This window comes from Mustela nigripes, chromosome 15 (assembly GCF_022355385.1).
Source record: "Mustela nigripes isolate SB6536 chromosome 15, MUSNIG.SB6536, whole genome shotgun sequence".
Classification (NCBI taxonomy): Eukaryota; Metazoa; Chordata; class Mammalia; order Carnivora; family Mustelidae; genus Mustela; species Mustela nigripes.
Genome location: NC_081571.1, coordinates 38,882,060 through 38,906,606, shown reverse-complemented (window position 1 = coordinate 38,906,606; position 24,547 = coordinate 38,882,060). Strand labels below are relative to the sequence as shown.

At 34.4% G+C, this 24,547-nt stretch overlaps 1 protein-coding gene across 1 annotated transcript in view; it reads left to right on the top strand.

Annotated features, from left to right (window-relative positions):
• DIAPH3 (diaphanous related formin 3) overlaps positions 1-24,547 on the top strand; it is a 498,555-nt gene that overhangs the window by 321,843 nt on the left and 152,165 nt on the right. The window contains exon 25 of the mRNA XM_059377539.1: positions 16,605-16,740. Within this exon, the coding sequence (XP_059233522.1) occupies positions 16,605-16,740 (136 nt within the window). The remainder of the gene's footprint in view (positions 1-16,604; positions 16,741-24,547) is intronic.

Genomic DNA, 24,547 nt, shown 5'->3' with positions numbered 1-24,547 from the left:
GCAACAGATGTAGTACTTTAATGTGTTAGGTCTGTTCTGGAAAGGCATATCAATACAATAAGCAAGAAAATAAATTTCCTTTTTAAGAAAATACTGGTAAGATACATTTATATTGTTACTTCATCCACTGGTATTTAGGAATACTCCTGGCCATGAATGAGCAAATCTTACCAATAAGGTGGAGGTCCATTTTGTATTACGTACATGGAGCTGGAGCCACTGTCCTCATTCCATACCTAACCCCCCCACTCCCACCAACTATGGCAGTTTTCCATGGAATGTTTTCTCCCAAGTTCAGATCATTCTATTTATGGTTTCCTATGCCTGGAGCATTCTGTCCGTATTTTGCCTGGCAGAGTTACTATACTCACCCTTCTGCTCTCTGCTCAGACTTCGCTTCATCTAGTTAGATGTGTGTCTATCTTGCTTACCTTGTTTCTCTATTGTAATTCATGGCATTTATCTATTACTCAGCAGATGGGTAAATTTGTTGAGCAAGAGTCTAATCTTGGTGGGTGGGGGCCAGGCTTTGATAGCTAATACATATAATGCTAGCCAAGTGCCAGGTGCCCTATTCATTCATTTAACCCTAACAATTACTAGATGTGATATCCATATTGGTATTATTCTCATTTTACAGATAAAAAAACTAAGGCTTATAGACGTTGTGACTTGCCAGCAACTGATGGAGCTGAGGGGCTAACCCAGGGAGTCTTGTACCAGTCTATCCCATAGATGCTGAACTCTATCAATTCCTATTAAACATGGGAATTACATTTAAATGACTAAAAGAACTAACCTGAAACTTAATACCTCCCCAAAATAAAAAATGTGACCTCTTTTATTTTTTTTCCAAATTTATTTTTAATACTGATTGGTTTGTGAATAATTTTGTGAATAATTTATTCAAAAATATTTATATTTTAGAATTGCCCCAAAATTTACTCTTAAACAATTAAAGTCTGGCTCATTTTTATTTAAAGCTCTTTGCGATACCTTTCACCAACTCATGTAATCTCTTACAAGTGTTACTAAGATCTTTTAACTACATTGTTTATATTTAGCTGTTCATGTTCTTTTATATATTTATTGTTTTCCTTTCCTTTCTGAAAGTTCCTACACAATAGCTAAAGAAGGAACATCTGTTCTAGACTGATGCCTCAAGCAATGTAGACCAAGAGGCAAAAGTTCCACTATCATGTAGCTTCCTCTGAGGAGCCCTGCTCATTGTGACCGCAGCTTACCTCACCTCTTTTCTAGTTGGAGATTCTCATCCGGCAATTAATTTGTTGTTGTGTTAACAATCTACTCTAGGTAGATGGTTTCTATTTAGAACTACTCATCAATTTCCAAGAAATAAGGAATAAGTTTCCATTATCATCATATTTAGCTTTATTTTTATTACTGTCTTCAACAAGACAAACCCAAAAACAACTGCCAGTAATTGAGTGCCTGTTTCGTGCTAGAATCCATGCTAGATGCTTTATCTACATCATCCAACTTTGTCTCCCCAGTGTTCTTGTGAGGTACAGAGTGTCACTCGTGCAGTAATGGGGGCTGGGGGGGCTGGGGAGGCTGGTGGTAAAGAATTTGAGTGTCTTTTCAGAAGGCTCCAGAATTGGTAGGGGCTAGGATTTGAATGGAAGCCTGCCCGACTCTAATGCCTGTACTTTAGAAAATATTTCCAAGTAGACTATTGCTCAGAGAGTTTGGAAGAATTGTTAAAATGTGATTTTTAAGGGCTTTTTTGGTAATTTACTAGAGGGAATCAGCACAAGACCTACTTTATATCCTCATTCCTTAATAGAATAACTTTCTGTCTACATTGATGGGTTCATGGTACAGAAAGTTTGTTGGTCTGGTTCTATTTCACAGCATAAAATGTTCTCTTTTAAAATTAGAGGACTATTAATGTACCCCTAGGCTGGGGATGAGGGTTAAGGTTAGGGGTTAGGGGTAGAGAGTCAGCATCTTCCTGTAATAGATTGTTGTTACCTATAGGACTCATGGGAACCTATAGAATTCAAATTGGAGATACTAGGTGGGAATACTTTACCCCACACTGTAGGCTGAGTATGTTGGTGTCCTCCCAGGCATCAGGCTTCATCGGGTGAAGTTCATGCCTTCTGTTGTGTAGTGTTGTGCAACGGTAATCATCGTTTTCCACTTGTAATTGGTTTTAGACTCATTGTTACATACAATTACCAATGTACCCATTACTCACAGAGGTGTGGGCTTCTATGGGATGAATTGAGCCCATAATGGAATTCTCATTGGCTTTACTAGGACCCTCCATCCCTCCCCCCATCCTACCTAACAGCTCTAGCATGTTCACCTTGATTCTTTACATTTAGACCTAATTTTCATGTGTCTTGTTGGGCCCTATGGTCTTGAAGCATAATGTTTGTCTTGGCCCCACTTCTCACTCATATTTATATTAGAGAACTTTGCTCAAAGTGCCTTTGCTCATACCTGAAGCTTGTGGTCTCTTCTTTAACATTTTTGTTTCTTATCTTGGTGATGCTTTCCTTTTCCATCACTGAAAATTCTTTTGCTATTCTCTTTCTTTAGCCAGAATTATTAGCACAGTGCAACAACACTCTTAACTCCTTAAGCAAATTTCTACTGACACCCTGTTTATTTTGCTTAACGACCTCATCCTAGAGAAATACTTCTGAATGCTTCCCCTCTTGGCTCTCCTTTGTTATTTGTTCCCTTATAGATAACATGTTTGAAAACAATTTTCCTACCAAATTGTACTTAAGAATATGTCATTTTTCTGTGTATTTGAACTATAATTGATACACAATATTACATTGATTCATGTGTACAATGTAATGATTCAACATCTCTATACATTATGCTATTATACTTGTCACAAGTGTAGCTACCATCTGTTATGACACAGCCTCATTGACTATATTCTTGATACTGTATTTTTCATCCCCATGATTTGTTCATTCCATAACTGGAAGCCTGTATATCTCCCACTCCCCTTCACCCATTTTGCCTGTGCTCCCAGCCCTCTCTCCTCTGACAGCCACCAGTGTGATCTCTTTATTTGCAGATCTCTTTCTGTCAATTTTCTGTTTTAATTAGACATATGTAAGCACTGTGATGACCACCTAAGTTTACTATTTCATATATTCCCATACAGAATTGGTGTGATTACACTTAAAGAAGTCAGACTTTTTTTTTGCTTCATGCAGTTCCTTTTCTGCTCACATGAACATTTCTATAGGGATTGTAAAGTACCAAAAAAGATCAGTGGACATCCTTCTTTGTCTTTTTCTCAGACCCTGCATATCTGGGTACCCCACTTTCAGGTTAAGATTTTGAGAATGAGAAAAACAATCCTGCCTTAAAAGCGATTACTAATGCATACATAAAAAGTGGGGTAGCCTCTGTTAGATATTTTCTTTTTCATGCACTGGGTTTGGGTGTACGTGCTGAACATTCAGTTTTTTTTTGTCCCTAAAGTCAAAACAGTTTCCCCCTAAACGTCCTTCCCTGCATAGAACTATGTAATGGCTGAATTGTGTAATGACCATCACAGAGGAAGAATTCACTCTCATTTCTTCAGATCGAAAGTGATTTATGAACTTGGCCTACGGGAAGCCTAACCCTGGCTGCTTAATTTTGACAGTGGTATTTTACCATCTGCCTTATTTTGGGGAAGATGGCCATGGCTGAGAGTGCAGGCTCTGGCATCAGAGCATGTGGGATATTAGAACCATGGGCAAGTTACTTAACCTTACTGAGCCTGTTTTCTTTTAATAACACCATGTATTCTTTGGGGATGTTCCATATTGAAGATCAAATCACATAATGTACATGCACCCTCAAAACAAGTTAGCTATCCCCAAAGAATAGAAGTAATTTTTACCTTCACCATGGCATTATAACAGGATCAATATTTTAAGTATTGTGTCCCCTTTTTATTTTATGTTTCCACATAGACACTTTGAACTAAATAAATAGCTGTTTTTCATCAATAGTTCTGTGTTTAGATGATTTCTACAATTTTGTTCAAGTTATGTTTCATCCTGTTAAAGATCCATCATTCATGCTACTTGAGGACTTTAAGTTAATTTTTGGTTCATGCAGTTGAAATACACTGTGTAGTGAACAAATATAAAATCAGTTATAACTGATTTAATCTTGCTGCATGGATTGATCAAATACAATTTGGTCTTCTACTGAATACTGAGACTCAAGTAGTGATTTGCCAAACAAAAAAGAACTCATCCAATGAGGGGATATGTTTAGTATAAAATTTTCTTGGTAAAGAGGACAACCAGAACAAAACTGATTATTTAAGTCACACAAATTTGATGCTTGTCAACTTTAAATGTCATTCCTGATGACCATTGCATGGACTAACTAGCTGACCAATAGGAACTTCAAAACACTACGCTTTTTCCTGTATGCTCCTTAAATCTCGTAGATTGACTCATGGTGTTATCAGACCAATGAAAAGCATGTAAAAGTCCCATGGTTGGATGTTGAGCCCACTTGTGTAATTATTATAAGAAATATCTTCTCTCCTTGCTTGTTTTTGTGAGTTTACAGCATAAAAAAATGTCTTTAGTGGCATTATTGTTTTCTGAGATCATACTGGGAGGTATAAAGCTCCAAACCTAGAACAAAACAAATATTTTAGCTGTAGGATGTTTTCTTTATATCCTTTAACATCTGATTTTTTAACGAATTAGACCTATTCCAGTGCTGAATATTTGGGGTTTACAACCTTGAAAATAATTCTGATAGGTTCTTCTTTTTTTTTTTTTTGTCTTTATTAATTTTTTATTTTTATAAACATATATTTTTATCCCCAGGGGTACAGGTCTGTGAATCACCAGGTTTACACATTTCACAGCACTCACCAAAGCACATACTCTCCCCAATGTCCATAATCCCACCCCCTTCTCCCAAACCCCCTCCCCCCAGCAACCCTCAGTTTGTTTTGTGAGATTAAGAGTCACTTATGGTTTGTCTCCCTCCCAATCCCATCTTGTTTCATTGATTCTTCTTCTACCCACTTAAGCCTCCATGTTGCATCACCACTTCCTCATATCAGGGAGATCATATGATAGTTGTCTTTCTCTACTTGACTTATTTCGCTAAGCATGATACTCTATAGTTCCATCCATGTTGTCACAAATGGCAAGATTTCATTTCTTTTGATGGCTGCATAGTATTCCATTGTGAATATATACCACATCTTCTTTATCCATTCATCTGTTGATGGACATCTAGGTTCTTTCCATAGTTTGGCTATTGTGGACATTGCTGCTATAAACATTCGGGTGCATGTGCCCCTTTGGATCACTACGTTTGTATCTTTAGGGTCAATACCCAATAGTGCAATTGCTGGGTCATAGGGCACTTCTATTTTCAACATTTTGAGGAACCTCCATGCTGTTTTCCAGAGTGGCTGCACCAGCTTGCATTCCCACCAATAGTGGAGGAGGGTTCCCCTTTCTCCGCATCCTCGCCAGCATCTGTCATTTCCTGACTTGTTGATTTTAGCCATTCTTACTGGCGTGAGGTGATATCTCATTGTGGTTTTGATTTGTATTTCCCTGATGCCAAGTGATATGGAACACTTTTTCATGTGTCTGTTGGCCATCTGGATGTCTTCTTTGCAGAAATGTCTGTTCATGTCCTCTGCCCATTTCTTGATTGGATTATTTGTTCTTTGGGTGTTGAGTTTGCTAAGTTCTTTATAGATTTTGGACACTAGTCCTTTATCTGATATGTCGTTTGCAAATATCTTCTCCCATTCTTTCAGTTGTCTTTTGATTTTGTTAACTGTTTCCTTTGCTGTGCAAAAGCTTTTGATCTTGATGAAATCCCAATAGTTCATTTTTGCCCTTGCTTCCCTTGCCTTTTGCGTTGTTCCTAGGAAGATGTTGCTGCGGCAGAGGTCGAAGAGGTTGCTGCCTGTGTTCTCCTCAAGGATTTTGATGGATTCCTTTCGCACATTGAGGTCCTTGATCCATTTTGAATCTATTTTTGTGTGTGGTGTAAGGAAATGGTGCTGGGAAAATTGGACAGCCACATGCAGAAAAATGAAATTGTACCATTTCCTTACACCACACACAAAAATAGACTGATAGGTTCTTCTAATCTTTACTTTTTAGACTTTTCACAGTCAAATGCAGCTAGACTAATCGACTTAAATTTTCTCTTTACTGATAGAATTTATTCTTACTATGCCTTACTCAGTGGGGTTATAAGTACATCTGATGACGGGTTCTATATGATTAAATGACTGGTAATTTGTACTTTCCTTTTACTTTTTAAATATTTTGTTCACTGAAATAATAATAGCAAAAGGTAAAGACTAGATTATTCTAATAAAATGGTAAGGTCAACTGTTGATAGGCAGTGGAGGGAAAATAAATAAACTAATACATAATAATAAATATATTAATCCATGTAGTTGAAAAGACAACATTAAAGTTGGAGACTACAAACAAAAATGAATAAAATGGCATCCTCTTTATACATCAGATATACTGGTCTACGTTTACTTAAGCCTACTTTTAATGTTATGTCTTGAACATTTCCAGGTTTACATGAAAATTGTAGGCCTTTAGCTGGGTGTTTTCCTTGAAGAGGTAATTAGCAGTAGCTCAAAAACAAACAAAACTACCCTATTGCTAAGCCTCCCTTTAAGCACTACACTTCATGACTACCTTCTTGCACCTAGCTGTGCCTTTCTTCAAGCCTCACGATTGTGGGAAAACAGTATTTTTATACTACTTCAGAGCACAAATGAAGAAAACACATTTAATGGAAAATCCAGTTATACTTTGGGAAGCTATAATTGTGAAAATTCCATACTTCTTCTATTAGAGAAGTTGTAGAATAGGTTAAACTATCTCATGTATTTGAGAATGTTGCAAAATGTGTGACAAAATCACCAACAAACTCATTGCGTAATTATATAGGTTCAATAATATTAAGTCTCTGATAGGCTTATAGGTAATTTGCTGTTTCATCTGAAACTGATTTTACCAAAAACAGCACCTTAAAGCTGAAATAGTTTAGTCATCAGCACCTGCACATTCTTGGGGACATTCTCAAAGGATAGTTTCCCATTTTCCTAAGTTTCATGGACATGAAAAGTTCAACCAGTATTACCTTATATCGAATGTTAAGATGATGAAATGTTTGTGCCAGATTATAGTATTTGATGCTTTCCTATTCTCATTGACAGCATTTTTTCATCGAATTTGGTAATATCAGAGAGTGTAATTAAATTTTTACTGTCATTCTAGATTCCTCTCTAAAGCATCTACTTATACTGTTGGAAATAGGGATTTCTAAGAATAACTCATTTTCTACAAGGTAGTTATTGTCCATTGTTTCTGGGTTTTTAAATTTTTTTTTTTGTCTGTAGGGGAAATTTTGTATTTAGCTACAAAAGAAATCTTAGCGGAAAATGGGCAAATAGGTCACATAGGTTTTATATTCTTAAAGACTGTTGTGACTGGTGTTAATTATAAGAAAAATGATTTTTCTGTGTTTCAGTATAGGAATATGTACAGGAATACATATTTAAGGTTTTCTTAGTTAAAGTATTTCCCATTTCTTCCTGAAAATGTGGTCATGGGGAATTTCTAGAAAGCAGTCATTTAATATGTTTGACATTGAGTCTTCTCAAAATTGAGTAAACTGCTAAAAAAGCATTTAATGGGAATGTGTTGGACTTTTGCATATTGTTTACTCTGAGAGAATTAGCCTGTGTTTTCATAGTACCCGATACCCATCCCTCTGGAAAGCATGCAGATTTAAATTCAGTTTGTCTAATCTTATTTTAGGGATCTGAGATAAAAATTAAATACTTAAGTAAGAAAAAAACCTTTTTGAGTTTAGTGAAAACTGAAGAGATCGGTGGTTTGCATAGTTTAAATATTCATTAATGTTGAAAGAAATATAACTCTGAACAAGAAGACATTTATAAACTTTTCAATGTTTTTTCATATAATAAGCTCTCCAGTCATTTTCAAAGTTAACAATATATATAGAATATTATCATATGTTGAAAATGTTGAGTTGGGTAGACAAAATTGTTTAAATGGGCTAAGAGTCAGAAATGGAGTTGCAGTATGATTAAAAAGCATCTGTGGAAGTCCACTTGTGTTTTGTATTCTCATTTTTATACTATGATTTTTCTCATAAAATAAGACAAATATATATATTTTTAAGATTTTATTTATTTATTTGACAGAGAGAGATCACAAGTAGACAGAGAGGCAGGCAGAGAGAGAGAGAGGGAAGCAGGCTCCCTGCTGAGCGGAAAACCCAATGCGGGACTCGATCCCAGGACCCTGAGATCATGACCTGAGCCGAAGGCAGCGGCTAAACCCACTGAGCCACCCAAGAGCCCCTAAGACAAATATTTTTGACAAGAAAAGTATGTTTGGAATATAGACCACTAAGCTTTTTGGAAGGAGGTGATACACACATAGATTTTTTAAATTTTAAATTTAAGAAATAAAGATCTATGTGTTGATCAGTCTTTCATAAAAACCTACTTATGAGAATTTTCTCACAATATAGTATAGACTCAAAGATCACTCCCACTACAATACAAGCTATTTTCAAACATGGCTGTCTTGTGAGAAAGTTGGGGAAATCTTTAAGGGCAAAGGGTTGTTTTTCATGAACATCTCTCTGTTAAAGGAGCTCCCAAAGCAGGTATTGGCTAACCGTTTAATGGGCCAGGTAATAAATACTTGCAAACCAGATGTTAAAAATTACTCAGCTCTGCAGTAGCAGTATAAAAGCCATTGTAAGTGGTATGTAAGTGACAGAGTGTGGCTATGTCCAATTCAGGTATTTCTAGAAACTGCTGGCCAACTCGCAAGTATATTTTGCTGACCCCTACTTTAAAGAATATATTTAAAGAGGCAACATTTTTTTTTCTTCAGAAAGAAAGAATTGAGAGACAAATTTCATATCTACTATGAAACTAAATATAAAGAAAGTATACAATAAAACAGTGTCTAACTTGTTTTGTAGAAAAGGGGGTTCAGAGCTTAACTCCTGGACAGAATTGTGAAATAAGTTGAACAAGGTATTTGGAGTTCAGGTGTTTAATCTTTTCTGTATTGTTCAAAGGAGAAGAAGGGAGATAAAGCTATCAGTAAACTTTCAGGTCTTGTTAAATTACTTTATGTGATAGAATTATAAGGATAACCAGTAAAAGGATAGATGTATCCAGTATACATTCCAAATCACAGGAGGAGAAATTGATCGAGAAAGACATATAAAGAAAATTAATAAGATGCATAAAGAAGAACCAATAGAAGGATTAAAATAAAGTGGCAGAAACAAATATTTTATAAACCACAATAAAATTTTTAGAAGACTAAGATTGGATAAACAAAACCTAGCCTTATGCTGTTTGAGACCTACCTATAACCCAGGTATGCAGAGAAGTTTGAAAGAACAGCTAATGAATACAATATTAGTCAAAAGAAAAAGGGAAACTATGTTGATAACAGACAAAATAGACTTAAGATAAGGGAATGTTACTTCATGATAGAAAGCTTAATTCATCAGAAAGATACAATTCAAAAATTGGCATGAGCATAATAACATAGCACCAAAAGAGACATGTAAAAATTTTTAATTTCTAGAGACTTGAGAGATTTGGCATTATATTGGGGGAAACTTCAACAAAGCTCTCTAGTTGATATAGCATTAAAGATATGGGAGATTTAAACAATTCAATTAATAGAGTTGATTTGATTACTATAGAGAGAACCCAACTCGACAATTAGGAGTACACTTCTCAGTCATAAGTGGCGCTTTACCTAAGTAATCATGTACTAGAGACCATGAATGAAATCTTGATAGATTTCTATGCTGCAGCTTTCTTCATTAACTACTATAATATGCAATTAGCAATCAAATTGGAAAAAGGATGAAATTTTAAAACCTCTGTCTTGAAAATTCTGAAATTACAGAAATAGCTCATGTTAAGGAAGAAATCATAGAGAAAAATTAGTCCTGAACAATAGTGAGAATACTCCATGATTTATGGAATGCCGTGATAGTGGTATAAAAAAAATTGTACCTTAAGTGCTTATGTTAAAAGATTGGAATGACTGGAAAAAAAAAATAAAGTAAGCATCTGACCTCAGAAGTTAAAAAGGAATTGTATAATCCTAGGAAAAAATAAGGAAACAAAGGAATAAAGGAAAAAGGACTTAGAGAATTTTTGAAAAGCAAAATTGTCATTATTTTGAAAAGACAATTAGGGGGCACTTGGATGGCTCAGTGAGTTAAGAATCTGCCTTTGGCTCAGATCAGGATCTCAAGGTCCTGGGATCCAGCCCCACCTGGGGCTCCCTGCTCAGGGTGGGGGGGTCTGTTCCCTCTCCCTTTGCTGCTCCCCTACTTGTATTTCTGAAAAGATTAATCAAGAAAAGGGAGCTATTGAGGATATAACAAGGATTATAATTACAGATACAGAAGATAGTAAAAAGAGGCAAGCATAATTTGTAGGCCAGTAATTTGTAGGCAAGTAAAATAGAATTAGGTTGATGAAATAGGTAGGTTCCTAGGAAAACTACTACATATTAAAACCACTTTAAAAGAAAAAGAAAGCTGGAATAAGCCTATAAGATGACTTCTTTAGAATCTTTGAACAAATTAAATACTTGGCTCAAAAAGTCTTAGAGTTGAGTTTTACCAAATTTAATGAAATGATTATTCTAAACTGATAGAATATAGATATCTATGCACAATGACCAAATGTTCAAAAAGAAAGTGCTTCATGTCCAAGTTGAGTTTATCCCAGAAATGAAAGTGTGGTTTAATATTAGACTATCCATTAATATAATTTAGTGCATTAAGACTTTAAATAGATTGAGGAAAACATTTGATAAAATTCAACCCTTGTTCAGATTTTAAAACAAGAACAATAAACCAGTCAAACCCTCTACGCCTAAGTAGAGTACTAGGGACAGAGAGAGCCTTCTTAGCCTAATAATAGGAATTTAGTTCCTACAGTATGATAAAACAAGAAATAAGAAATAGAAAATTTGATAACCAAGTAACCATTCTATATGGTTGTCTATTAATAATATGAAAAGGAAGCCACAAGAAAATTATTGGAAATAAATTTTTATCAATGGAATATATAAAATGTGCATTAGTTACAAAACATTAGAAATCATAATTTTTTTAAAGACACCATTTAAAAGAATGATAGAAAATACAGAGATTAAATATAACATAAAATGTCTAAGACCTAAACGGAAAAAGTATAATTTTTTTTCAAAAGACTTTAAAAAGGCCCAAGTTAATGGACAGCCACATTATGTTTATAAAGAGACTTCATATTGTAAAGATACCAATTTTATTTACATAAAACCTGCAGAGTCAGAGAAAATCCTGTTCAAAATCCTAATATGCCTTTTCAAAAACTTTAGTAAGTTTTCTCTGCAAAATAGGTGACTGAGGAAAGGCTCAAGAAAAGGGAAAACAATTCTAAAGAAGAAAAATCGGGCATAAGCTATAATATTTTGGACAGAGTTACTGATGCAAACGGATATATTGGACCAGATGGACTGAAAAAGTCACCAACAATAGCACATATATGGCCACTTCAAATCCAGAAGAGATGACTTTGCCAATCAGTGGGCATAGAGTGGGTTAGTTGTGAAAGTTACAGTTCAACCTTTTTCCATAGGAAAAAGTGAATAGGTTCCTTACCTCACACCATTCAAAAACAGTGACTCCAGATAAAATAGCTACTAAAGTGTGAATAGGATTATTAAATTCTTAAGAAGAAAGTATAGAAGAATCTCTTTGTCTTTGAAGTAGGGAAGGATTTCTTAAATAAGTTATAAAAGGTGCTAGCAGTAAGAGAAAAAAGGTATTTTTGACTACATTTAAGAACTTTTGTTTACTGAAGGACTACACAAGTAAATGAAGTATGACAGTTAAAATCCAAAATCTACTTACAAAATTAACTGACTAAAGTTACTATCCAGAATATTTAAGAAACTACAAATTAAGAAAATGAAAACCTAATAGAAAAGTGGGTAAAAGATACAATTGGCATTTCACAGAGTAGGAAATACAAATGTTTCATAAACATGTGAGAAGCAACTTCAGCTAATTAGTGACCATAGAAATACCAGTTAAAAGCACCATGTGATACTGTTATAAGCTTGCCAAATAGAAGACTGATGATAACAATTTGGTTAGTATGTAGGCTATGATTATGCGCTGATGGTAGCTGTATCTGTTGGCACAACCATTTAGGAAACATTTTGACACCATGTAGTAAAATGGAAGAGGATTCTCCTTTTATTCATCACCCAGCTCCACTCCTACCTGAGAGAGGAGTGGCTTTCAAACTATTTTGGTCATAATCCACACTGTCAAATAATATTTTACAAGGGGACCCAGCACTTCTTAGAACAAAAACAAAAAGCATCAACGAAGAATACTTATCCTTACTGCTTGTGTGTTACATTCTAAAACGTTCAGTTCTCTTTCACTTAAAGAAACTGTCAACAATTTGTAAACAGATTTAAGAACCACCTAATAGGATCTACCATTAAAAAACTTTTACACATAGGTACAGGGAGACTTGTGCAAAATTGCTGCTTTCAGCATTGTTCATCATAGCCAAAAACCCAAAGCAGTTCAAATCTCACCGATAGGTGAGTAAGTAATAAAATAATATTATAAGCAGTGAAAATGAGATCCTATTTATATCTAAAAATGTGAATGAATTCGAGAAATATGTTGAGTAGAGAAAGAAAGCCATAGAAATTTGTAAAAAAAGATGATGAAATTTAAAAAAAAATCTCAAAGATAATGTTTAGGAGAATAGTCACAGCTTATTATGTTCTGCCAGACCATTCTAAATTCTACAAACACACACATGCGCACACACTTACATGTGCTTATTGAAAGTCACTGGCTTTGGGTCATTTTGGTTTCTCTGGGACAAAAAGGTGTGATGCTATAATGTATATTTAAACTTGTGGCAACGTTCTCATTATATTATGCAGAACACAAATTATGATGGGAAATAATTGTGCATTCATTTTCTTTTGGAATACACACATGTATGTACACGTATTTGACATTTACCTCTGTTTGTATACACTTATTTATTGACTATGTGTTTTTATAGAGCTATTTTAGGGTCTCCTATTACCATAAAAAGCATGTGAGCCTTAGGAGCTCAGGTAAATTATTATGACTTCGAAGTGAACAGTCAAAATGTGGCTGAAGTTTTAAAACCGACTGTGGTCATTGCCAAGAGATCTTTCAGGCAGGAGCATTTGCCAGGCTATCTCAGGAACATTCTGCAAGCACCCAGAGAAGTTTTTTTTGGCACTGCATAACTGAAAGTACTTGGTACAGTTCAACTTATTTGCCAGTTGACTAAATAGAATACCAGGTCGAGAATAAGGTAAACATCGCATAATATATATAAACTCATCAAATCACTTAAGTTGCGCACTTGAAACTAATGTAACTTTGTGTGTGAACTATACTAAAAATAAAAAATTAAAATGAGAGGATTAAAAAATTAATGTCCTATAGCTATCTTCATGTACAGCTCATAACTTTTCATTCTAGCTTTGTATTTAGAATGGAAGTAACCAAGAGGCAATTGTGTCTAGAAAAATGTGGTTCTCTAACTGTTCATCTTTTCTGTTTTCTGCTACTTTTGCTTCTCAACATTTAGAACAAAAGAAAATTCCCAATTACTGTTTGAACTGGGATATTACTTTCAGACTAAATACCTATTTCTATGCTGTCTGTTGGTATTTTTCCAGCCAAAATTCCTCTAGTAGTTATAATGTCATAATAAGATATGTTTTAAATGAGATTGGCTTTTAAATGAAAATCAATAGTGCATTTTCCATAAAACAAAATAACTTTAAGAACTACTTCAGACCTTATTCCTTAAATGTAAACATTATTTTTATAGGTCTTAGGAAGTAATTTTGACTTTTTATTGCCCAGTGGAATACTAAAAGGGTGTGGCATTTATGTCTGGTAATAGGTTGTCTATTAAGGATTCTCATTGAAATGCATCCAGTCATTAAAGTAGAAAATTTACACTGGAAAATTTTGTACTTTAATAAGTTTAATAGGTAAGCTACATGAAATGTATTTTTTTTTAATTTATCGTAGTTTCCTCTTACTCATTTCCCTGAAGCAAGAAATACAGTTTTGATTTCTGAATAGTTACCCTTTTCTCTACCACAATCCAGTCTTCCCTGTCTCCCTTACCTATACACACATGGCTACCCATGTGCGTGTCTGCGCACACACGTATACATGCTTGTCTTTGAAACCACACTTGTCTTCTACTTTAATGCTCACTTTTCTGACCTTTTTTTGTGTTGATTTTTATAGCAGCCATTGTCTTAGAGTTGGTGCTGAACACACACTCCTGTACGTCTGAAGCAGCATGGTGGAAAGCACATACCCTATAGGCAGCCTTCCCGTCCTGGCTCTTCCTACATTCATTATAATGAGCAACTCTTGAACCATTCTATGCCAGATAGAGAATGCAGAATCCATTTAGAGGATCGGAGGGATTGCATGGGAAAGCATCTATTACGACTGCTGGCATTTCTTAGCTTAGTAGTGATAGTGTTCATGTATGTCATGAACGGTGAGGAGTAGGAGAATTTAGCTTTTTAGCCTGCCATCGTTTCATGGATGTTGGCCAAAAACACAAGACTGTGGAGTCCAAGGATTTAGTACAGCGATAGCACTAGCCAGAGTCAATGGTTGTATAGATTCCTGAGTCCATATTCCCATAGGACAGTGTGAAGGCGGCCAGGTTTCATACCTATGTGCACAGTGGCTTGTATTACTGGAATGAAATCCTGAACTTAGGGAACCCAATCTTTTTTGAAGGGTAGTAAGATGTTTTGACTTTTGCCCCAGCTTTCCTACTGGTCACTGAACAAATCCATTTATTTAAGAGTGAGACCCTATCTCTGTCTTCCAAGACTGTTCATAATATAAGTATCTTTGGAAAGATCATTTGTAACAAAGGTTCTTCTTGTACCTTAGAGTGCTTGGTCTTGCACTCTCCTGCTTAAAAATCTCCAGTTATTTTCCAAGAAAATGCCACCTTCCTATCTTGGCTGGCACACCCTAAGTGATCAGGCTTCGATGTTTCTCCTCACCTCCTCTTCTGTCATCACACTGGCCTTATATCTTTCTCTCAAACCCACCAACAGCCTTTGCATTTGTACTTGCCCCAGGTTGTCACCTAGTTAGCTGTTTAACATTGAAGATTCAGCATGAATCAAACAGTGAGTGAGGCCTTATCTGACCGCCTCACTATAATGTAACTTCCCAAGCATTCTATCACATCAACTTTATTTTTCATGGTAGAATATTTCTCAAACTCTTTTTATTTATTATCTATCTTTGCTTCTTGGTCCACCCTATCACACAGAATAAAAACTTGCTTTAGACCTATAGATACATCCATGCATATATTTGTCATATACAAATATGACACATACATGTCGAGTGCTTTTCAGAATACCACTTACTACTGAGTGTCTTGGTATTTATTGCATGAAGGGATGGAAGGATGAATTCGAATGGCCTGTACTCTAGGCTTTTTTTCCCCATGTACTTTTCATCATTTTCGTCAACATTATTAAATTTTGCTATTTGATTTCTAATGAAGACCATGCACTTTCTCTAGGGTTAACACAAACAAAGATTATGACAGTAGAGAAATGAAAGTTCTCCCCCAAAATAACATAAGCCACCTACTTGTTAAAGTTTAGTTATATAGTTTTCTATTTAATACTATTAGTGATAAATGAACAGTTAGATAGTCCGTTTGAATCCCTTGGTACTGAGAACACAGTCTTTATCAGAGACTATAATATTTGCTATCCTGTTTGTTGGCACATAGAAAAGTCTTTGTCTACCTGTTAATTCATACTAATGCCAGGTGAGAGGGGTTTCTTGATCTGTACAAAACTTAGAAAATAAGAAATTAAACCACATATCTATTCAGGATCCTATAGTTCCCATGTTATTGGTTTTGAGAAGAAGTTAGTGGTCTAGCTTTGAAATGCCAAATATTCCTCTAGTCCTCCTATGACACTTGTCTTCATGTGAGAGAAATTGTTAAGTGATGGACTATAACATGAAACAGTCATTGCAAAATTTCAACTCTTTTCTGCCATTTCTTTGAGTACTTTTCTGGTACTTGGTAGTTTACCTGAAGAAGATGTATGGAAGGCTCTAATACATTTGCTAGACCCTCTTTTGGAAATATATATAAGGAAGCAGTTTTGATTTGTAAATTAAATGATTTTTATTTTTAGTTTCTGTCTCCCTTCTCTTAGTTGATTCCACTAAGATGCAGGTGCTTCAAACATACGTTGTATTTATAGATCCGTATTTAACAAGGGTTCCTGTGCTAATCTTTTAAAAGACCGTGTTACTAATATTAGACATAGCCATTATCTAAAAGATATTTAATCACAGTTCTACAGATTAATAATTTTTGTGGAATCGCTGATTTGAAAAATTGATCATTTTCCAAAATTTATTTGTAACAGCAAGCAAGAAAGGAGAACATCAAAAAAAGAGAGGCAGAGGAAAGGGAAAAACGTGCTCAAATAGCCAAAGAATTGGCAGAGAAAGAAAGACTTGAACGCCAACAAAAGAAAAAGCGCTTATTAGAAATGAAGACTGGTGAGTACTATCAGATTTGCTATTTGTACCGATTATTAGCAATTTAATAAACTACTGTGAAAAAAGAAGGTGGGATCACCTATATGTACAGTTAAACTGTAGAACATTTCCCCCTTTAGTTTACTCACAAGTAGTGCTTTTATTCTAACTGGTCGTTGGTTGTAGATGACACTGGTCCCCTGGTCTATTCTTGTAGTCCCAGTATTTTCACACTGTTATAGAATTGTTATAGAACAACTTACAGAAAACTGGGAAATTCTACTGGACAAGTAACTTGTTTTTTTCAACAAAATACTCTAAGGGAGGGAAAAAGTGATGGAGGGAAATGTATTGATTAAAAGAGTCTTAAGAGACTTACCAACCAATTGCAATAAATGGAACCTACATATATTCTAATCTGAACGAGTATGGACAAAGGCAGTCTGAAAAATTTGAATACTTTTTTTTTTTTTCTGTAGACATGACATTGTTGTCGTGAATATGTTATAAAGTATCTTTTAGAGACTTATCCTGAAATTTTACAAACAAAATTATGTCTGAGATTTCAATGAAAATAGTCTAGCATGACTAGGGAAATAGGCGGGTGTGCAGATGAAACAAGATTAGCTATAAATAAGAATTGCTGAGCTTGTGTGGTGGGTGCTTGAAGGGAAGGGTGTGTTCACTATACTGTTTTCTCTACTTCTATATATTTTGAAATTTAATGAAAAGCTCTTGGAAAAAAATATAAAAATTACAGTTTTACAAAGGTGTGTATATATATATTTCAAAACTAGAAGATACCACTAACTTAGAAGCAAAAGAATTAAGCGAATTATAGTTACATTTCATTCCCTCAAAATTCTGCCTCTTCCACCTCTAAGCCACTAAGGATTGCAGAAGGTTTTAATTAAAATCCATCATCTTCACTGCTAAATTACCATAGTTTACAACTCAGGGCTGCAAATTCACCTAAAGTTTCCCCAGGGGTAGACAGAGATGCCTTTTTTGCCTTTTTTAATTTTACTTTTACAGACATATTTTATCTCTAATAAAGCAAACTGAGTACCTTAATGTATCACACATGTTTCTTCCAGGAGGGAAAAAAAAAATCATCTAAGCACAGTTTCTTGTTTAAAAGAGTACACTTGAAAAAAAAAAAAAAAAAGAGTACACTTGAAATTCATGAAGTGTTCTCAAAAATATCTTAAAGTATTAACTAAAATGGAGAACAGAAGGGTTTAACATTGATTTAATGTTTCTGGAATCATTTTAAGATAATTGACTACTGCCTAATTTATCAGACATTCTTATATTTGAACACTGATTCATTTAGTATTGGCCAAAGTGTCATCTGGTTGAGCTGACAGCAAGAACAAGGGCTGTATTTTTTGTGCGATTTGCCCAGACCCTCTGGTCTGTCATATAGAGCCTCTCTGCAATTCTCTGTTCTATCAACCTGGAAAATTAAGACCTGATAGGAAACAAAAATTTTTAATGAAATATTAAATCCAATGTCATCTCAATAATATTTTCATTTACATTTTCCTTCTCTTGAAGGCATTTTATTTTTAAGAATAACCAAGTTCATTCTGTTTTTCCCATTTAAAAATAATACTGTTGTGTTACAGGAAACACCTAAAAGTAGTTGATCAAAAGACCATTACCCATAATCCTCCTATCCAAAAACTCCCTTTTACTATTTTGGCACATCCTTCTTTCAGTTTTAAAATTTTCTACCTTTCAATAATAGCTGTATGATAGTAGTGAATATGCTGTTTAGCATCTCACTGAACTTTCTGAATGTTTCCTGTTACTTTTGTGATTCTTAATTTGTAATTTGCAATACCTGTGTCATTGCATTCACTGGATATATCATATTGAATATAATTTTCATTAGTCATAATGAGGTCACAGAACACAGCTATTGCCATCTTTTCAATGTGATACATTTATGCATAAATGGTTGACAAATATTTGTGATTCTTAGGATATGGATTAGAAAAGGATAGTTTAAGACTTTTTGATGCATGTTGCCAAACTGATTTCCAAAGGCATTATTCTAATTTCACCAACTTTTCGTATTAGTTTATGAACATGCTTTGGTTGAATATTCTCATTTTTAAAGCTTTTTGTTAATTTAATAAAATAGAACGTTTTTTTTTTTTTTTATCTTAGTTTACCTTTCTGTGAGTACTAATGAAGTTGGGCATTTTTTTTAAGTATTTATTAGTCCATTTGTATTTCATTCTTTGTGAATTGTGTTCTTAGTCTTTTTCTTATTGATTTATACACATTAGCTCATTGAGCATCAATATTTACCTTTTAAATATATTTTCTCACTTTGACTATCTATTTTTATATCCTTATATATAAAAATGTTTTATAATTTTTGCTTTTGTGATTTTTTCATCTTTAAATTTAGAAAGTTATCTTTACAGCAGCTTTGTATCATTTCAGTTTTTTTTCTAGCTTCAGTTATTCATAATACTATTCACTCCACTTAATGGTAATTCTTAATCATTCATATACTAGGGTCCATTTCTGAAATTTACCAAAACTGTTCCAATACTTACCCACCAGTTATGGTTAATAATTGGTATTTGTATTGGTTTCACATAGGTAATTTTGTGTTGAGAACATTAGTTCTCTTTTCCTCCAATATAGTTAACATACAGTGTAATATTAGTTTCAGGTATACAATATAGTGATTCAACAGTTCTATGCAACACCCACCGCTCATCACAAAACGTGCACTCCTTAATCCCCATCACCCATGCCCTCACCCCCCTCCTCTCTGGCAGCCCATCAGTTTGTTTTCTATAGTTAGGAGTCTGTCTCTTGTTTTGCCTCTCGCTCTCTGTCTCTTTGCTCACTTTTGTTGTTATTTCTTAAATTCACATGTAAGTGAAATCATTAGATATTCTCTTTCTCTGACGAATTTAACTTAGCATTACCCTGTCTAGCTCCATCCGTGTCATTGCCTATGGCAAGATTTTATGGCTGAGTAATATTCCATTATATATATATATATATATATATATATACATATATATATATGTATATATATATATATATATATATATCCCCTCTTGTTTATCCCTTCATCAATCGATAGACCCTTGGGAAACTTCCATAGTTTAGCTATGGAAATATGCAGCAATAAACACAGGGGTGTATGTATCCCTTTGAATTAGTGCTTTTGTATTTTTTGAATAATTACCAAACAGTGCAATTACTGATCAGATCATAAGGTAGTTCTATTTTTAACTTTTTGTGGATGCTCATACTGTTTTCTACAGAGGGTGTGACAGTTTGTGTTCCCAAGAGGACTGTACTTTCCTATTCTTCATCGTTAAACTCAGTATGAATTTTTTAAATAATGGTTTCTCTGCATCTTTTGTGAATCCTCGAGCTTGTCTTATTTGACCTATTGAATTATCTTATAAAACTTTTATACTATATCTTCCCAAGCATGATCTGGGTCTCAAATAAGTGTAGGGTTCTCACTTGATAGACGTTCCCCCCAAAACCTTAATATCCTAAGGTCGCTATATGCCCGATATTTTGACATTTTGCAGGAGAGTGTTCTTCAAAAGATAGTCTGGGTAACATTAATTTATATAGATGATATTAAATAAATACTTTAACACAATATATCTTTAGATATTCTATATTATGTGTGAATATTTTAATAGATTTACTCAGAAACTCATTTGATAGGAAAGAGAACTATCACGTAGGAAGCTACTTTTAAAAACATTTGGAATTTTTGGAAATCAGCTTTGAATTTCTTTTTTCTTCTATAGCCTATGGATTTTTAAAAATCTAAGGATATATCCCAAATTTCAGAGCACCTAAATATATAATATCCTCACCAAAGGGAAACATCTCTTCTAAAACCCTAATAAATGATGACTTCCCAAATAGTTTTTAGTTTTCCTTTGAACATAAGATTGCTAATATAGAAGAACAGTGTCGTCAGTCTCTTACTATAGCTAAGTTAGTCATATAAGTATTAAATGTATTATTATTTATTGATAACTTTTTTACATATAAAAATAGTACACATATGCAATCATCTTTTCCTTTCCATGTTAAATACAGAATATGCTTTTTGTCAAATCATGATTTTCATAACCTTTGGAGGCTTTATGAAATAGAAGTCAATAAAGTAGTATGTCTAATTAATGCTTAATTATGAAAATATTCTTATGCAAAATATCAGGTTTTGATACTCTTAACAGATACACTGGATTTCATGCATTTCCTATACTTGACAAATACTATCTTTAGTTAAAATATTATATCACTATGGAAAGTATAAGTGCTATGGTTTTCCACTTCATTAGTATAGAGAAGAAATTTAATAGGTCACTTTTGTTTTATTTAACAAGAAAGAGTTTTTGTATTTAAATGCTGTGATTACACTGATAGATAAGAATAAATACAGTCCCTGATGGAATGAAGTTTGTAATTCTAATGGGTCAACCAGAAAACCATATGTAAAAGATAATTTCAGATTGTAAACAGTTATCTGAACTAAAACAAGGTGGGACCACAAGACAGAGATGCTGGCGTGGAGGATGGTGGTGACAAAATTTGGTCTTCAAGAACTAAAAGTACTACTAATTTATTTAAGAATACATACTAATTTAAAATATTGGTTCTAAAACTCCTTAGAAATTGATAGGAAAAATAACCAGGTTCATGTTCCTATCTTACGCTAATAAGGTTTATTTTTTAATACTGTGAGCTAAACCTCTGTCTTATTTTTCCTTGTGGATGTTCTATTTTAGTACAGAATGTCGTACTGCTTCAATCTTTGTGGAAGTTGTCAGCCTAGCTTTCCTAATCTTCAAAAAAAAAATGTAGAAGAGCGAACCGTTGAATTTACATTAGTGCTTTGTCACCTCTCTATACCAGGAACTTTTTGTTTTATCTTATTTTTGTATGTAGGGCACGCAGCCCTGAATGATAGAGAGAGAGAAAAATGTTCACATAAACCCACAGGGAGCTTCCTTCCATATATTTTCATGACTTGAGTATTTTCACCATGCAAATAAGAACTGTGTTTTTTCACAGATGTACAAATTCTTGTATCACCACCTGAGGTAGTCGAGTAAATTAAATCCCTGCTCTTTCTTATCCACCATAAATCATTACTTGCCCTTGGCGAAAGAGCAGGTAATGATTTTCGAGTCTACTATTTATTATTGCTATCATTTCAGGATGTGACTTTTGTTAATAGAATGAAAATAAAAATAGACTAGTGGGCTAAATTTCCCTAAGAAGAAAAACGAAGCATTGAAAATCCTTTTGAACAGCAAAACTAAGAAAGCACAAAATCTCGTATTGTCATATTATAGCTTTAAGAGGTCATTTTTCTCATTTTTGTTTTCATTAAAAATGATGAGCCTGGAGGTTTCTTAAGTATTCACACATCCAGTTTTGGTTATTTCTGTTGAATGATTTGTTATTACATTAAACAAGCAAAGATATTAACTACATTTTCGTGATGTCTTTTTTTTTAATCGGTATGTGAATTTTGAATACATGTTCAGAGGTTGGTATTTACATTTGAGTTATTTTAATTGAGAAGATACCCAAAGTATTAAACATGTGACAGAGAAACTAGTACGTATAGACACTAGCATTTATTTGTTTGAAGTGCACAGCTATCCTTATGTGTAATCATTTCTAGTAAGACAAATAGTAATAGCAATTTTATGTGATTATGTGCAAGTTTTTCGAGACTGCATTTCTGTTTCTTAATCATGGAAACAAAGAGGGCATTTGATAATAGAATTCAAATATTATGCTTTAAGACTTCCTGAGTATGTAAGTTGATTCACATAATTTTTAAATAGCACATCAGAATGGCCTTGAAATGGACCCAGTGTTGTATAATTATGTTTTGTGGGGGAAGTAAATAAGAGCTTATTTAATGGAGCAATAAAAACTATATGAGCAGCTCCTATATTTCAGTCTTTAGGTTACAATTTGTTTATTATTTATTAGACTTAAATGTCTCATTTGGTACAACTTCAGTCTATTAAATAAAGAGATAATTAGCTTTTAGAAATCTGTTGTTTACCCACATGGCCAAAACAGCTCCTTTGTTTTCCATTCTGCAATTTAGAATAACTAAGCAATTAGGCCTCCATTTTAGAGGAAATGCATATTACATAAATACTACTTGGGAATGTCTCTGCCAATCTCAACAGATAGGCAATTAATGTGTGTATTTGCTTTCATAAAGGCTTTGACAATTACCCTGTCCTCTGCAGATATCATAAAACTTAGATTATTTTCCATAATGGTGTATATTCTAGTTTTGTTCAATGGTGCTTTCAGCTTTCTAGCATTTTTGGAAATTGATCCATAGAAATAGGCCAATGGTTTTAATCATTTTCTCTATTTAGAAGACTAGAACAAATAAGACTGTACTCACTCTGATATATTCTTTTCTTACCTTTATCTTTTATTGGACAGTAATAGTAGCAACACCCACTTCTGCCACCACTTATTGATCACATGTTATTTACCAGGTTCTGTATGTCCATTATTGTGTGTAATGCTTACAGCAAACTTATGAAACTATTTTTATCAACATTGCTTAATGTCTTTGTATGTGGTCACAGATTTAGCAAGCACTGAAGCCAAGTTTTCTGACCAGAGGGCATATTTTTCAACTGTTGTGCTATTATGCCTTTACCACTGATGATCTAACCATAGTGCAGAACAAAAGGGACCAAAATAAAATTTAGTGATTAATAACTAGCACTAGACTCTATACCTATATATGGAGGTTGAGAATTATCTTCTCTGGAAACCTTGAGTGTGAGGGACAACTGTCTTTGGCATCATAGTCAATGGTTTTAAACTATAGATACCCTCTTCCTTTGTGTTGGAAGGTTTGAGGAGGATTGTCAAATTAGTAAGGCTTTTCTAGTCTGGTTCAGATTTCACTTTATTTCTTCTGATTGATGGGCATGTGGGTGGCTCAGTGGGTTAAGCCGCTGCCTTCGGCTCAGGTCATGATCTCAGGGCCCTGGGATCGAGTCCCGCATCGGGCTCCCTGCTCAGCAGAGAGCCTGCTTCCTCCTCCTCTCTGCCTGCCTCTCTGCCTACTTGCGATCTCTCTCTGTCAAATAAATAAATAAAATCTTTAAAAAAAAATTAATTCTTCTGATTGTTCAAGCATTGGTTTATCCCAGTGCCCAGAACCCTGAAGACACCATCAGCACCATTCTTCTGCTCTAGAAAATGTTTTTGTTTTGTTTTGTTTATGTTTTTTAATTAACATATAATGTATTTGTTTCAGGGGTACAGGTCTGTGATTCATCAGACTTACACAAGTCACAGCTCTCACCATAGCACATACACTCCCTAATGTCCATCACCCCACCCCCCTTCCCCCAACCCCCCTCCGCCCAGCAACCCTCAGTTTGTTTCCTGAGATTGACTCTCTTATGTTTTGTCTCCCTCTTTTATTTCATCTTGTTTTATTTTTCCCTCCCTTCCCCTATGATCTTCTGTCTTGTTTCTCAAATTCCTCATATTAGTGAGATCATATGATAATTATCTTTCTCTGATGGACTTATTTTGCTCAGCATAATACCCTCTAGTTCCATCCATGTTGTTGCAAATGGCAAGATTTCGGGGGTTTTGATGGCTGCATGTATTCCATTGCATATATTCCACGACTTTATCCACAGAAAATGGTTTTTCAATGGTCTGAATAGCTCAGGGCCCAACTGAGTAGCCAAAGCTCAACAGTTCTGAAGCGGTGGTGTGGAAACGTCTGTATTACTGTCATTACGTG